Source organism: Lemur catta, chromosome 1 (genome assembly GCF_020740605.2).
Source record: "Lemur catta isolate mLemCat1 chromosome 1, mLemCat1.pri, whole genome shotgun sequence".
Taxonomy (NCBI): Eukaryota; Metazoa; Chordata; class Mammalia; order Primates; family Lemuridae; genus Lemur; species Lemur catta.
In genome coordinates, this window is record NC_059128.1 from 82,121,222 (window position 1) to 82,136,823 (window position 15,602).

At 34.1% G+C, this 15,602-nt stretch overlaps 1 protein-coding gene and 1 pseudogene across 3 annotated transcripts in view; one reads left to right on the forward strand and one right to left on the reverse strand.

The window, feature by feature from the left end:
• The first annotated feature begins 1,766 nt into the window (after positions 1-1,766).
• On the forward strand, positions 1,767-1,901 carry LOC123631007 (annotated as a pseudogene).
• Positions 1,902-4,785: 2,884 nt separating this feature from the next.
• COPS2 (COP9 signalosome subunit 2) overlaps positions 4,786-15,602 on the reverse strand; it is a 37,018-nt gene continuing 26,201 nt past the window's right edge. For 2 of the 3 annotated variants that reach the window (XM_045528744.1, XM_045528754.1), the window contains exons 10-13: positions 8,259-8,356; positions 6,970-7,052; positions 6,213-6,271; positions 4,786-5,536 (exon numbers count right to left, since the gene is read on the reverse strand). In XM_045528744.1, coding sequence (XP_045384700.1) covers positions 5,392-5,536; positions 6,213-6,271; positions 6,970-7,052; positions 8,259-8,356 — 385 coding nt within the window. In that variant the 3' untranslated portion in view covers positions 4,786-5,391. The remainder of the gene's footprint in view (positions 5,537-6,212; positions 6,272-6,969; positions 7,053-8,258; positions 8,357-15,602) is intronic. The other variant, XM_045528761.1, reaches the window with a different exon arrangement.

Here is a 15,602-nt window from a genome sequence, read left to right on the forward strand (position 1 = left end):
GGAAATTGTAAAAAAATTATTGTGATGTCTTAGGGAGTGAATTTTGTACTCCCAAAGCTATGTCCATTTAATACAAGTATACAAACATATGCCCACAAAAAATAGTACTGGCCAGCCATTCATGTGGAAATTCTGACGAAGGTTTATAATTTTGTTAAGATGAAACAAGGTTGGGCCCAAACAGTAAGATCAGTATTTAAGAAAAAATTTTTTCTTGCCTGTCACAGGGTTTTAAGGTAGAATTGGCATCTACCTTTGATGCCAAAAGATTTATAATTATTCCATGTTTTTAGATAATACATGACACTAAAAAAGCAAAAGTTTAGAGAATCACAGACTGGTTTCTTCTGGGACATTATGTAAGTTAAAAATAAACAAATCTCTTTAAGATTAAAAAGCAAGGGACACTGTGAGAAATATTTAAAATCACTGATTTACAGTTAAGTCGTTTTAATTTGTGGTGCTTAATACCATAAATCATAAATCTTCCCAATGTCATTATCTAGTGCTTTCCCTGTACTTCCAAAAATCAAAACTTTTCAAATCTCAATCTCACCCACAAGAGAAGTAAACAAAATATTTGAAGAATTAGCTAACCGAAGTCATTAAGGGGTATACTACCTAGAAGTTACATAGTAAAATTTAATAATCTTGAGTTAAATAGAACCTCTGATATGCCTTCACTAAGGAAGTTCTTACAAATTCCTTATACCCAAACAAATATAGGATGCTGCCTTGAAAAAAAACCCCTAAAACCTAAAACAGTGACAACAAAAATAAGTAAAACCTCCAAAGAGAAAAAAGGAGGAAAATTTTTACTTTGGTCACATGAACAAAAACCAAATGCCTTGAGCTTCAAGTTTTGAAATCTGATACCTCATCTCCTGTTCTAAGTATCTGGATAGTGTTCCTTAACACTTTGAAACAAAATAGTTAAATGTCAGTTCCTTCATTTTTTGTTATATATCTCAGTTCAAAATGTTTATCGCCTTGAAAATGTCAGAGATATTTTATAGTCATAAATCCCACATAAAAAATGAAACTCGCCAGGTGTGGTGGCTCACGCCTGTAATCCTAGCACTTTGGGAGGCTAGGGTGGGAGGATTGCTCAAGGCCAGGAGCTTGAGACAAGCCTAACTAACATAGGGGAACCCTGTCTCTAAAAAAATTAAAAAATTAGCCGGGTGTGGTGGCATGTGCCTGTAGTCTTAGCTACTTGAGAGGAGGACCACTTGCAACCAGGAGTTTGAGGTTATAGTGAGCTATGACTGTGCCACTGCATTCCAGCCTGGGTGACAGAGTGAGACACCCCGTCTCAAAACAAACAAAAACTAAAAACAAAAAGAATGAAACTCTTGGCCGGGCGCGGTGGCTCAAGCCTGTAATCCTAGCACTTGGGAGGCCGAGGCGGGCGGATTGTGTGAGCTCAGGAGTTCGAGACCAGCCTGAGCAAGAGCGAGACCCCGTCTCTACTAAAAAAAAAAATAGAAAGAAACTATATGGACAGCTAAAAATATATATATAGAAAAAAATTAGCCGGGCATGATGGCACATGCCTGTAGTCCCAGCAACTCGGGAGGCTGAGGCAGGAGGATCGCTTAAGCCCAGGAGTTTGAGGTTGCTGTGAGCTAGGCTGACGCCACGGCACTCACTCTAGCCCGGGCAACAGAGTGACACTCTGTCTCAAAAAAAAAAAAAAAAAAAAGAATGAAACTCCTGGTTTTACTTGTTTTGTATGCTCAAGTCTCACTTTAAAAATATGAATCATCGCTTCTCAGCCTTTTGGCTAAGATCAAGTGTAGTATCTGTTCTTATCAGTTTAAAAATATGAATCAGGCTGGGTGTGGTGGCTCACGCCTGTAATCCTAGCACGCTGGGAGCCCGAGGAGGGAGGATTGTTTGAGCTCAGGAGTTCGAGACCAGCCTGAGCAAGGGCGAGATCCTGTCTTTAATGAAAACAGAAAAATTAGCCAGGTGTTGTGGTGTGTGCCTGTAGTCCCAGCTACTACTCAGGGGGCTGAGGCAGGAGAATCACTTGAGTCCAGGAGTTTGAGGTTGCTGTGAGCTATGCTGACGCCAGGGCATTCTTGCCCGGGGAAACAGAGCCAGACACTGTCTCCAAAAATAAAAATAAAAATAAGTAAATAAAAAAAATATGAATCAAAAGAAAACTTGAGATTTAAAAGTGACTAAAATTATAATTTAAAAATTTTTTGCTAAATGATTAGAGTATCTCTGAGCTCCTTAAAAGAAGTAAAAGAAATCTAGGCAAATACCTTTTTGTCATGGAACAATCTGACTAGTGTTCTGTACCAATGTAACCTGCTTCATATGCTGATTTAGACACCTCCACCACAAAAGTATACTTATTTGTGTTTACTAGAGAATTCGAATAATTATTTAAAAAGAAAATTTCTTTTAAAATTTCTACCATCATGGATATTTTAAATATCAAGAATAGGTTATTTTTCAGTCTGGGACAAACCTAAATCTTATAAGGTAAGAAATAGTACTGTATCACCCACAGTATCACCCACTTTTAAACAGACTTCACTTAAACCACACCCATTGTGAAATCAGGTTCTCAGTTACATTGCAAAATATACTACCAGCCTTTGGTTAGAAGAGACCCATGTAATGAAAACAATACTTAGTACATATATACTCATCTTAAAAAAAATCAGTTATGTTACATTAAGATGTGGAGAAAAAAATAATCAACTTTAAATTAATGTAAGAGCAAAAATGAGTAATAGAAGTCTAGCACTTATAATAGCATCTATTTGTGGCAACCAAAGATTGCTTTAGAGTAAGTTTAACTAGATTTAGGGATAAAAAGAAATAATCACAATACGATGTGAACTACCTATATAGTTTTCACAAAAGAAGAAAGATTTAATCAGTGGATAAATGCTAGCAATTTTGTCAATGAATTTTTTACTTCCCTTAAATTTAGTTATATTTTGATAAGTAATCTCTTAAGATTTCAACTCTACAATATTTGATGTACAAAATCACAGAAAAATGTTTAAAGAGAAAAATTAATTGTTTTAAGTTAAACTGTTAGGAAGATATATCAAAAACCTGTGTTCTAGAACAAAAATGGCAAATGACTAACCAAAAAACAAACCAACCTATATCTGGGGAATATTATAGTAAACAAAGCTATGTGATACATACACAATTACATTAAATTAAAGGTTATGGTATAACTTTGAATATTGTTATATACTTAGCCCAGTTTTCCAAAGAATAATAAGTGCATGCTTTCTCTCTAGAAACTGGAAGATATACTGCTGCACACAACAAAGATATCACAAGAGAACTGGGCATTGTGAGAGTTGGAGGGTAAAGGTTAAATCACATCATTCAAATACTTTGAATTCTAATTCCATCAATTCAAAGTTAAGCAGGGCTTTAGCTTTCCAAGGTTATCACATGCATACATATTTGAATACAGGCACAGAAACTTCTCATTTTTATTTGGGTAACAAAGGGTCTCCAAATTATACTGAAAAATAAATAAATCCTAATTAATATCACTTGTAAAAAATTTTAGCATACTTTTCACAAATGATTTCTGTAAAAGAGAAGAAAATACACATAATTTGGTATCTTAAACTTTTTTATTCCCTACCATAGACATTTTGTCTTTCGTTTTCTTTCAGTTTTCTACAATTTCCAACTTGTACCTGTATTTAATACTGCTTTTATCTGCTAAAGACATTAACTGATTGCTTTCCTAAATCTAACGATTATATAGTTTTAGTATAAATATATATCACATATTTTCGTAAAATTTTGACAAAACCGAATAAGCATGCCTTGTTTAAGTCCATGCTCCTTCCACTGTTTATAAAATCTGATTTAATGATCAAAAATTCTTGGTTGTCACTCTTCGGTTACAACAGTCTTCCTTCTGAACTGCCACTCACTTTTTACATAATAATAACAGGCAATAGGAAAACCAAAGAAATTATGTTAATCTTAGTTCTTCCTTTTAACACTATAAAATAATGTCAACTTCTTTTGTAAATGAACCAAATACATCCAAAATTCAATACATTCAAATGAGCTGAGTTCCTTTAAGGTAGTCACCTTGGAAGGCCACAGTTCATTCTCCTAACTATACTGCCATTGCTCAAAATACCTTTAAAACTCTTTTGGGACTGCTTTCAAAGCCAGTTGCATACTCTCTATATTACCTCAAAGTGAGATTAATTTTTGGAAACTGTCATTTGGTGCCAAATAATGGTAACTGAAAACAATTAAGGTTGGTAATATCAATATATACATTTTTTAAACAATGTATATATAAAGTTAATAGAGTATGTGACTTAAATTAACTTTGAATGCAATTCTAAAAGAGCAAACCTAGGAGGCTTTGGGCAATGGTAGATTGCTGGCATTAGGAAATAACCTTCCAGCATGATCACTATGCAGGGTAACATTCATTTAGCTGTCTATGTCTGGCATATTTGTTTAAAATGAACATTCTGAGAGTTAGAATTTACTCTTTTAAAAAGGAATATCATTCTTAAAAAAAAGAATTTTATTCCTTTAAAGCATCACTGTCAATAAGTACTATGCAAGTGTTTGTTAGAAAGTAGTTCTCCTTACTTTATCAATAAAGACTACTTTTAAAAACTTGAAAGCAAATAACCAATTATTTGCCCCCAGGCTTTTAAAAATCATTAACTGAAGATAAAATAATTTGAAATTTCTAAGGTTCTAAAAAATAAAACAACAACCCCAAATGTAATAAAAACACATCAAGAACCAAACTACAATTTCTGAGCTGCACTGTTTATTTTGCTGCTTGAAACCTAAGTGACAGTATGCCACTATAATTATGGGGTTTCATCTAAACCTTTACTACACTGCAGGTACAGAAATATACGGACACATTTCTGGAGAATTGACATTTTGCAAAATGCAGCAAACATTTTAATTTATACATGAGAAAAGGAAGTGTTCAAAAGGGTATGCATTTCAAGTTATTGCAGGTTATTTGTGAGAGAATTTCTGCAGGTAAAACATGTTTAAATTTAACCAACAGTAACGTGTCAGTGTATTTAAAATCATGACAAAAATCTTCTCTCTGGTCATGTTGCCCATGACAAATTACTATGATGTTGTACGTTTAGGGCAAGATGTCAATACAGCATAAATCCCATGGTATTTTGGTTTTCTTCTGGAGATTAAAGCTGTTTTTTCTTGGGATAAATGCAGCAGCAAAACACAAACCAGTTGATCAAAAAAGCACTTCTGCCATAACTCCAATAATTTTCAGGACACATCAACCGACAGTAGTTTTGCCATTCCCAGTTCTTTTAAGGATTACATCTCTGCACTGTTGCCTTAAGGACGTCTGAAAAAACTTGTTCTTTGTTAAGCCAGTTTACTAACTACAGCCTGGTTGAGAGAATTTAGTTGGTTGGTCCATTTATCTAGTGCAGTATATCGTGCACCACCCCTCTTCTGATGATCCAGTTCAAGGAGCTGGTTGACTTGATCAATTCGGCCATGAATAGTGCTGGAAATAAATAAATAAAATAAGATGTGTCTACAAATGATTTCCTCTAAGCATAGTTTCTGGACTAATATTTCATAAAATATAATATCAATAAATGCAAAAGAAAAAACTGCTGCCTACATTAAATGAGTGAGTTCAGTGTTAGTTATAACTTCACTTCCTTATTCAAACTCTAGAAGGAAACTGGATTTCAGCTACCTTTTACTAGTTTTACTGAAAGAACCACTGGGCATAGACTTATCTAATTAATCAAAGACAAATGTCACTTGTGAAGCTTTAAATACTGTACTGATTTTAAGAAAGACATAATTTCATGGTATTCATTATGAGTTGACTAATAAAAAAGAAAGCTATAATTTCAAAACTGTTATGTACCACATACTCTATTAAAAAGATACAAAAATACTGTTTAAAAAATAAATTTCAATTCATTAAATAATTCTTTAGCTGTATACAAGTCATACAATGAATGAGAAATCCTTGTGAAAAACCATTTAAAACTTTTTCAGAGATCATGTATTTAATATGTTCATTCACTTATCAAAAACCATTACACACACATCTCTTATGCTTTTTATAAAAAATCATGAATTCAGCTATTCAACTACTACTTGTATCACCATTATTCAAAATGTATGGTCCCAAACATTTGATTAAAAAATAGCAAAGTACTTACTTATCCAATATGCACTGCACCAGCAAGCTCTCCACATCAGCTACATCTATGTTTAACTCCTAAGATAAAAGACTTGTTATAAATTCTATTTAACATTTTAAAAGATTTCAATATTTTATATAATCATTCTAATTTAAATTCATTTCCATTGCTTAAAGGAAAATTAGTGAAAAGATTTTTAAACAAATATCATTATTACTTCAAAATAACTGAGAACACAGATCTGGTAAAGATTTAACTTTGTAATTTGTGAAGTATATTCCTGCCATAATTTTATTGTGATTGAGGTTGATCCTTAATCAATATTATATTTTAACTACTACTCTCTGCTACAATTTTCTCTAAGACTGAAAGAATTTTTAAAAGGAATTTAGTGATTCCCAATTTCTTTGTTGCAATGTTAAAGCTCTTTTCTGTTAATTTAGCCAAAAAAACACAGAAAAATTCACATTAAAAGTAAAGACCAATCCCAGACTCAGGACACTGGGGAGGAGTACACAAGGTCGGGTGTTTGAGGCTGTAGTGCGCTATGATTGTACCATAAGCAGCCACTGCACTCCAGCCTGGGCAACAGGGTCTAGAGACCCTGGTTTTTTCAAAAAACAAACAAACAAAAAAGTAAAGACCTTAAGTTATGCTTAATTTTTAAAATGTATTATTATAAGATATTAATACCAAGTTATTTTAAAAATGGAAGATAGGTATACTATGTTTATAACTATAAATTATAAACATTAAAATCCATGAATGTAAGTACCTTAGAAATAAAAGGAATATGTATTCTTGTGTAAGGCTTAATTAATTTTATGAGCACTTGTGTTCTGATGTTTCGCAAAAGCTCTGAAAGAAAAGACAAAATAATAATAATATATTTGTATTTAACAGTTTGTATGATATCTTTATGAATTATTATATACTCCTAAATCCTAATAACTATATCATTTCTTTTCAAAATACATCTTTCTGCTTGGCAAGAACATGAATTGCTTAGATTTTAAAATATTTGGGTTCAATGGATGGACAGTATGATCAATGGCTGCCTCTCTCATAACTTGTTGTTCCCACCTCCTTAATTTTGTTCATGTTGTGACTGTACTAAAATATCCTCTTGCCTTCTCAATACTATTTCCCTGCCCATTATTTTTCAGCAGTTAACACCTTTCAAGAAACTCTGATTTATACCAGCCAAATTCCTTGTTTTATGCTCCCTTGAAATCTATATTTTACATAATGCTTTCACAATTCCCTCCAGTTTCTTCACATATAATTGTCTAATTTTTTAAAACTAGATTGCAGTTCATAGACAAAGCCTCTATAATTTTATGTACCCACAAAGAATAGGATAGTGGGTTTATATAAGTATAGTAGGTTCATATGAGAACTTTAAAAATGCTTTGAATGAAAGAGAAAGTGGGGAATAACAGAGTATTACTTCTAAAGTATTCTTCAGATTTTCCTGATATCTGAAATTTAGTCCCAAATGGCCATTTAAAAACCTTCAAAAAGCTCCATAATAGATGGGAGCAATGGAGCTATTAACATAAAAGAGGTCCCAGAACAAAGGGATGATTTTCATCTCTGGGAATTCAACAGAACTTATTAAAAATCTCATTCACTTACTGCTATGAAACCTTCCCAATATTACCTTACCTTTTGTAGGAAATGCATCTCAGTATTATCTATAGCAGAATGTTCTCAAAGCTTTTGTTTGTCAAAAATAAACCCTAAAAATTAACTTTGAACCTAAGCATTAATAATAAACATGCAACAATATCTAAATTAGAATAAAAAGGTTAAAAGGACAAAAACCTTAAAAAAAATAGATATCATATAAGAACTTGATTATGTTAATATGAAACTGGCTAATGATTTCTTTAAAACAACTTTATAATTTTAAAGAGTATACTATTCCATGACAGCATTTAGAAACATTTCTATACTTTGCAATAAACAGAAGAAAAATGGCTTAATTCCAAGCAGCTCCATTAAGAAGTATTTGACAGTGGCAAAGAAAGTAATAGAATTTAGTCAGCAGAAAGAGTATACCTTCAATGTGTTCTCTTATGAAAGGATCATCCATGATGTTGCTGTGATTTGTTTTCAGAATTTTTTCAAATTCAGTGATGTCATTATTCTGATAGGCACTAACAGAAAAACAAAAAGTGTAAATTTTGTCAAACATGAAAAAATCATGTATTTTTTTTTGAGACAGAGTCTTGCTGCCTAGCTCACAGCAACCTCAAACTCCTGGGCTCAAGCAATCCTCCTGCCTCAGCCTCCCAAGTAGCTGGGACTACAGGCATGTGCCACCATGCCTCGCTAATTTTTTCTATATATTTTTAGTTGTCCAGATAATTTCTTTCTATTTTTTAGTACAGACGGGGTCTTGCTCTTGCTCAGGCTGGTCTCGAACTCCTGACCTCGAGCGATCCTCCCGCCTCGACCTCCGAGAGTGTTAGGATTACAGGCGTGAGCCACCGTGCCCCGCCAAGAAGTCATGTATTAAATGAGTTAACCCAAAGAGCATGTATCTCAATTTTCATATGCAAAAACTCTAAATTATATAGTTGTCATAGAATTCAGTTAAACATACATACATCCTTCTGCCAAAAAATAAATCTCCTTTTTAATGCCTTTTTTTCTTTCTTTGAGACAGGGTCTTGCTCTGTCACCCAGGCTGGAATATAACAGCGTGCTCATCGCTCACTGTAGCCTTGAATTTCTAGGCTCAAGGGATCCTCCTGCCTCAGCCTCCTGAGAAGCCTGGATGATAGGCACATGCCACCACACCTGGCTCATTTTAAAATTTTTCGTAGAGACAGGATCTTGCTGTGTTGCTCTGCCTAGTCTCGAACTCCTGGCCTCAAGAGATCCTCCCACCTCGGGCTCCCAAAATGCTAGGATTACAGATGTGAGCCACCACACCCAGCAACTTTTGTTTTTTTTTAAAGGAAAGACTGAATAAATCTTCTTTTGGGGTTATATACTATGTTTATACATAGCAAATTAAAATCATCTCAAAATCCTGGTTGTGTTAAAAGTTGACATTAAAACATTTAACAACTATTGGCCAGTGTGGTGGCTCATGCCTGTGGCGGCCCAGCACTTCAGGAGCCCAGGAGTTTGAGACTAGCCTAAGCAACATAGCAAGACCTCATCTCTAGGAAAAAAAAAATTAGCTGGGCATGGTGGGGTACACCTATAGTCCTAGCTACTCAGGAGGCTGAGGAGGGAGGACTGCTTGAGCCCAGAAGCAGGAGGCTGCAGTGAGCTATGATCATGCCATTGCACTCTAGCCTGGGAGACAGTGAGACCCTGTCTCAAAAAAACCAAACCAAACCAAACAACCTCCAAAATATTTAACAACTATTTAATGCTTGCTGTCTTCAAATTAAATTGTGTATTAAATCCCTAACTGTTCATAATGAAAGAAACCAGGTTTCATGTACACTATTACATGAAGGAGTTTGACCTTGCCTTTCAAGTAAGAAAGTATGTCACATCTGAAGGTTATTCAGAAAATGCAGCTTCCTAATTTTAACTTCTAGAAAGCCACAGGCAACTGTCAAAATGTTTCAAAAGGGAACATTTGATTCTGAAGTCTCTCTAGCCTTAAAGTTCCACTGAAATATATAGCAGAAACATCAAGGACAGATAATTAGTGCCAAATGGGCATAAACACAATGGAATCCCTTGTTGCAGAAGGCTAAGGGCTGATTTATGTTCATAATTCTGAGGTATCTAGTATTTACTCTTGAAATAATTCCATAAGCACTGTGGGGATTGTTAAAGGTGCTGAGAAGGAAGAAGCCAACCTTCTGGATACGGCACCACTGTCTGCTTTATATGTAAGACATATCATAAGCCATTCTGCACGCCCTCTGCTGTGCTTCCATCTGTTGGGTCGCAATGTAACTTCATTTTAGGGGCAGGTGATTCAAGTGCTTCAACGGGAATTATTTTCCTCTAGTCTGCTGGCAACTGACTAGGAAGATAAAATTAGGAAGCATTACTTTCTTACTTATCCAAATACATTAATGTAATATACTATGGGAGGACATATTCAAGTAGTGAAAACATTTGCACACATGTATATTTTATAATATATTTGCATGCGTGCATATTTTAACTATGGACATTTTTCCATTACTTAAGTGGGTTTTTTTAAAACAAAATCTTATACAAACAAATTGAGAAACACCAAGGGTTACTTGTTAGGATTAAAATTTACCATTAAAACAAGTTTCTGACTTCAAATATAGAGGCTTCACTGGAGTGAACAGTCAGATATAATAAATACATAAAGAGTTATTACTTTTTAAAGGTCTGATAAATCAGTTCTTTAATCCATTTAAGTGTAGCCAATTCAATTTATATGAAATATCAATGTCTAGGGCAAAACTCTTACTATTTTTTTTATTTTTTCATTTTTCTTTTAAATTACTATGGGACTATAATAGCTATATATCTTTGTGGGGTAAATGTGACGTTTTGATACAGGCATAGAATGTGGATTAATCAAATCAGGGTAATTGGGATATCCATCGTCTCAGGCATTTATCATTTCTTTGTGTTAGGATCATTCCAATTCCACTCTTTCAGTTATTTTAAAGGATAATTGTTGATTATAGTCAACTTTGCTGTGCTATCAAGTACTGTCCATTCTGTCTAACTATGCTTTTGCACCAATTAACCATCCCCACTTTATTTCCCCCTCCCCACTATCCTTCCCAGCCTCTGGTAGCCATCATTCTACACTCTGTCTCCATGAGATCAATTGTTTTTAATATTAAGCACCCACATATGAGAGAACATGTGAGATTTGTCTTGCTGTGGTTGGCACAGAAAATTTTTTTTTTCCTTTGGTAGAGACGGGTTTCACTCTTGCTCAGGCTGGTCTAGAACTCTTAGCCTAAAGGAATCCTCCTGCATTGGTCTCTCAAAGTGCTAGGATTACAGGCATGAGCCACTAGGCTGGCCAGCTTATTTCACTCAATGTTCTGCAGCTCCATCCATGCTTTTGCAAATTGCAAGATTTCATTCTTTTTTGTGGCTATATAATATTCCATTATGCACAGGTACAATTTCTCTATACATTCATCCATTGATGGACACTTAGGTTGGTTCCAAAAATTGGCTACTGTGAATAGTGCTGCAATAACATGAGAGTCCAGATATCTTTGGGACATACGGATTCCCCCTCATTTGGATATATAACTAGCAGTGGGAATGCTGGGTCATATGATAGTTCTATTTTCATTTTTTTGAGGAACCTCCATAATGATCTCTGCAGTGGTTGCACTAATTTACATTCCCATCAACAGTATACAAGAGTTTTCTTTTCTCCACATCTTTGCCAGTATTAGTTATTGCCTGTCTTTTTGATAAAATACATTTTAACTGAAGTGAGATCACATTACAGTGTTGATTTACATTTCTCTAATGACTAATGATGTTGAGCATTTTTTCATATACTTGTTGGCCAGTTGTATGTCTTTTGAGAAATGTGTATTCAGATCCTTTGCCCATTTTTTAATCAGATTATTTACTGTTTTCCTATTGAGTTGTTGGAACTCCTTATATATTCTAGTTTTTGGTCCCTTGTCAGATGAGTAGTTTACAAATATTTTCTCCCAATCGGTGGGCTGTCTCTTCCTTTTGTTGATTGTTTCCTCTGCTGTGAAGAAGATTTTGGCTTGATGTGATCCAATTTGTCCAATTTTGCTTTAGTTGCCTGTGCTTTGGGGGTATTAATCAAGAAATCATTGCCCAGACCAATGTCCTGAAGTGTTTCTCCAGTGTTTCCTTTTAGTAGTTTCAGGTCTTAGAGTCAAGCCTTTAATCCACTGTGATTTTTGTATATGGCTAGATAAGGCTTTAGTTTCATCCTTCTGCATATGGACATCCAGTTTTACCAGCACCATTTATTGAAGAGACTGTCCTTATCCCACCATATGTTCTTGGCAATTGCAGCAAAGATAAGTTCAGTATAGATGTATGGATTTATTTCTGAGTTCTCTATTCTGTTTCACTGGTCTATGTGTCTGTTTTTATGCCAATATCATGCTGTTTTAGTTACTCCTGCTCTGTAGTATATATAACCTGAAGTCAGGTAATGTGGTTCCTTCAGTTTTATTCTTTTTGCCCAGAATGGCTTTGGCTATTCTGGGTCTTTTGCAGTTCCACCCATTAGTTTTTCTATTTCTGTGAAAAATGTCTTTGGTATTTTGACAGGGATTACACTGAATCTGTAGATTGCTTTGGGCAGTATGGACATTTTAACAATATTGATTCTTCCAATCCACAAGCATAGAATGTCTTTCCATTTTTAGTGTGTCTTCCTCAATTTCTTTCATCAATGTTTTCTAGTTTTCATTATAGAGATCTTTCACTTCTTTGGTTAAGTTTATTCCTAAGTATTTTATTTGTAGCTATTATAAATAGGATTAATTTATTCATTTCTTTTTTAGATTGCTTCCTGTTGGTATACAGAAATGCTACTAATTTTTGTATGTTGATTTTGTATCCCACAACTTTACTGAATTTCTTTATCCTTCTAATAGTTCTTTTGTGGAGTCTTTAGGTTTCTCTAGATAAAAGATCATTATCATCTGCAAACAAGGATAATTTATTTCTTCCTTTTCAATATGGATACCCTTTATTTCTTTCTCGTCTGAATGCTCTAGCTAAAAACTTCCAGTGCTATGTTGAATGACAGTGGTGAAAGTGGGCATCCTTGTCTTGTTCCAGATCTTAGACGAAAGGCTTTCAGTATACTTGCTGTGGGTCTGTCATATAAGGCTTTTATCACATTGATGTTAAGTTCCTTCTAATACCCAGTTTTTTGAGAGTATTTACCATGAAGGAATGTTGAATTTTATTGAATGCATTTTTCAGCAGCAATTGAAATGATCTATGGTTTTTGTCCTTTGTTCTGTTGATATGATGTATCACATTGATTGACTTGCATATGTTGAACCACCCTTGCATCTCTGGGATGAATCCCCCTTGATCATGATGAATAATCTTTATAATATATTGATGAATTCAGTTTGCTAGTATTTTGTTGAGGATTTTTACACCTATGTTCATCAGAGATAATGCCCCACAGTTTTCTTTCTTTCTTGTGTCTTTGTCTGGTTGTGATACCACAGTGATACAGGCCTCATAGAATGAATTTGGGAGTATTCTGTTCTCCTTGATTTTTTGGAATAGTTTAAGAAGGACCGGTGTTAGTTCTTCTTTGAATGCTTGGTAGAATTCAACAGTGAAGACATTGGGTCCTGGGCTTTTTTTTTTTTTTTTTGATGGGAGACTTTTATTACTGCTACTACCTTGTTACTTGTTATTGGTTTATTTAAGTTTTGGACTTCTTCCTGGTTTAATCTTAGTAGGTTGTATGTGTCTTCGTCTAGGAATTTATCCATTTCTTCTAGGTTTTCTACTTTATTGGCTTACAGTTGCTCACAGCAGTCTCTAATGATCCTTTGGATTTCTGCAGTATAAGTCACAATGTTTACTTATTCATTTCTGATTTTATTTATTTGGGTCTTTTCTCTTTTTTTCTTTGTAAGTGGCAAAAGTGTGTCAATTTTATCTTTTCAAAAAACCAACTTTTCATTGGGTTGATCTATTGTATTTTTGAGGGGGTTTCAATTTCATTTATTTCTGCTCTGATCTTTATTATTTTTTTTGTCTGCTAATTTTGCATTTGGTTTGCTCTTCTTTTTCTAGTTCTTTTGAGATGCATCATTAGGTTGTTTATTTGAAGTTTTTCTATTTTCTTGATGTAGGCTCCTATTGCTATAAACTTTCCTCTTTATTACTGTTTCAGCTGTATCCCGTAGGTTTCGATATGTTGTGTTTTCATTTTTGTTTGTTTGGAGAAATTTTTAAATTTCCTTCTTAATCTCTTCACTGAACCACTGGTCATCCAGGAATATATTTGTTAACTTAATGCTTAACCATGTGCTTGTAGACTTTCCTTCCAGTGTTCCTCATTATTGATTCCTAGTTTTATTCCATTGTGGTCAGAAAAAATACTTGACATGATTTCAATCTTTTTAAATTTTTAAAGACTTGCTTTGTGGTCTAACATATGGTCTATCCTTGAAAATGATCCAGGAGTGGAGGAGAAGAACTTGTATTTTGCAGCTGTTGGAAGAAACTTTCTACAAATATCTATTAGGTCCATTTGGTCTATAGTGCAGGTTAAGTCCAATGTTTCTTTGTTGATTTTCTGTCTGGATGATCTGTCTAATGATGAAAGTGGAATGTTGAGGTCTCCAACAATTATTTTATTACAGTCTCTTATCTCTTTTTAGCTCTGATAATATCTGCTTTATATATCTGGGTACTCTAGTGTTGGGTGCATATATATTTAGAATTGTTATATCCTCTTGCTGAACTGTCCCCTTTATCATTATATAATGATTTTGTCTCTTTTTACAGTTTTTGTCTTGAAATTTATTTCATCTGGTAGAAGTATAGCTGCTACTGCTCTTTTGAGGTTTCCATTTGCATGGAGTATCTTTTTCCATCCCTTTATTTTCAGTATATATGGGTTTCTTGCAGGTGACATATGGTTGGGTCTTGTTTTATCAATCCATTCAGCCACTCTATGTCTTTTGATTATAGAGGTTACTCCATTTACATTCAATGTTATTATTGATAGGTAAGGACTTACTATTGCCATGTTATTATTTGATTTCTGGTTGTTTCGTGGTCCTCTCTTTCTCTCTTCCTTCCTTCCTGTCCTCCTTTTTTAAAAGTGATTTTCTCTGGTAGTGTTTTAATTTCTTGCTTTTTATTTTTTGCATTATCTGCTTTAGGTTTTTTGATTTGAGGTTACCATGACCCTTGTTTTTTATTTATAACCAATAATGTTAACATATGACAACTCTGCTCATAAACAAGCAAAGAGAAATCTAACAAATTCTACCCTTTAACTCCATCCCCCACTTTTTAACTTTTTGTTATTTCCATCAGTATCTTCTTATACTATCTAGCTCTCAAAAAGTTATTTTTGATACATTTGTCTTTTAGTCTTCCTACTCAAGATATAAATGGTTTATGCACTGCAAATACAGTAATAGAATATTTTGTATCTGTGTATTACTGTTACTAGTGAGTAATATACATTTAGAGTTCCTATTGTTCATTAATGTTCTTTTCTTTAAGATTGAAGCACTCCTTTTAGCATTTCTTGTTGAGCAGGTCTGGTGTTGGTGAAATCCCTCAGCTTTTATTTGTCTGGGAAAGCATTTCTCCTTCACGTTTCAAGGATATTTTTGGAGGATATAATATTCTAGAGTTATGCTGTTTTCCCTTAGCACTTTGAATATGTCATGACATTCTTTCCTGGCCTGCAAGGTTTTCAATGAGAAATCT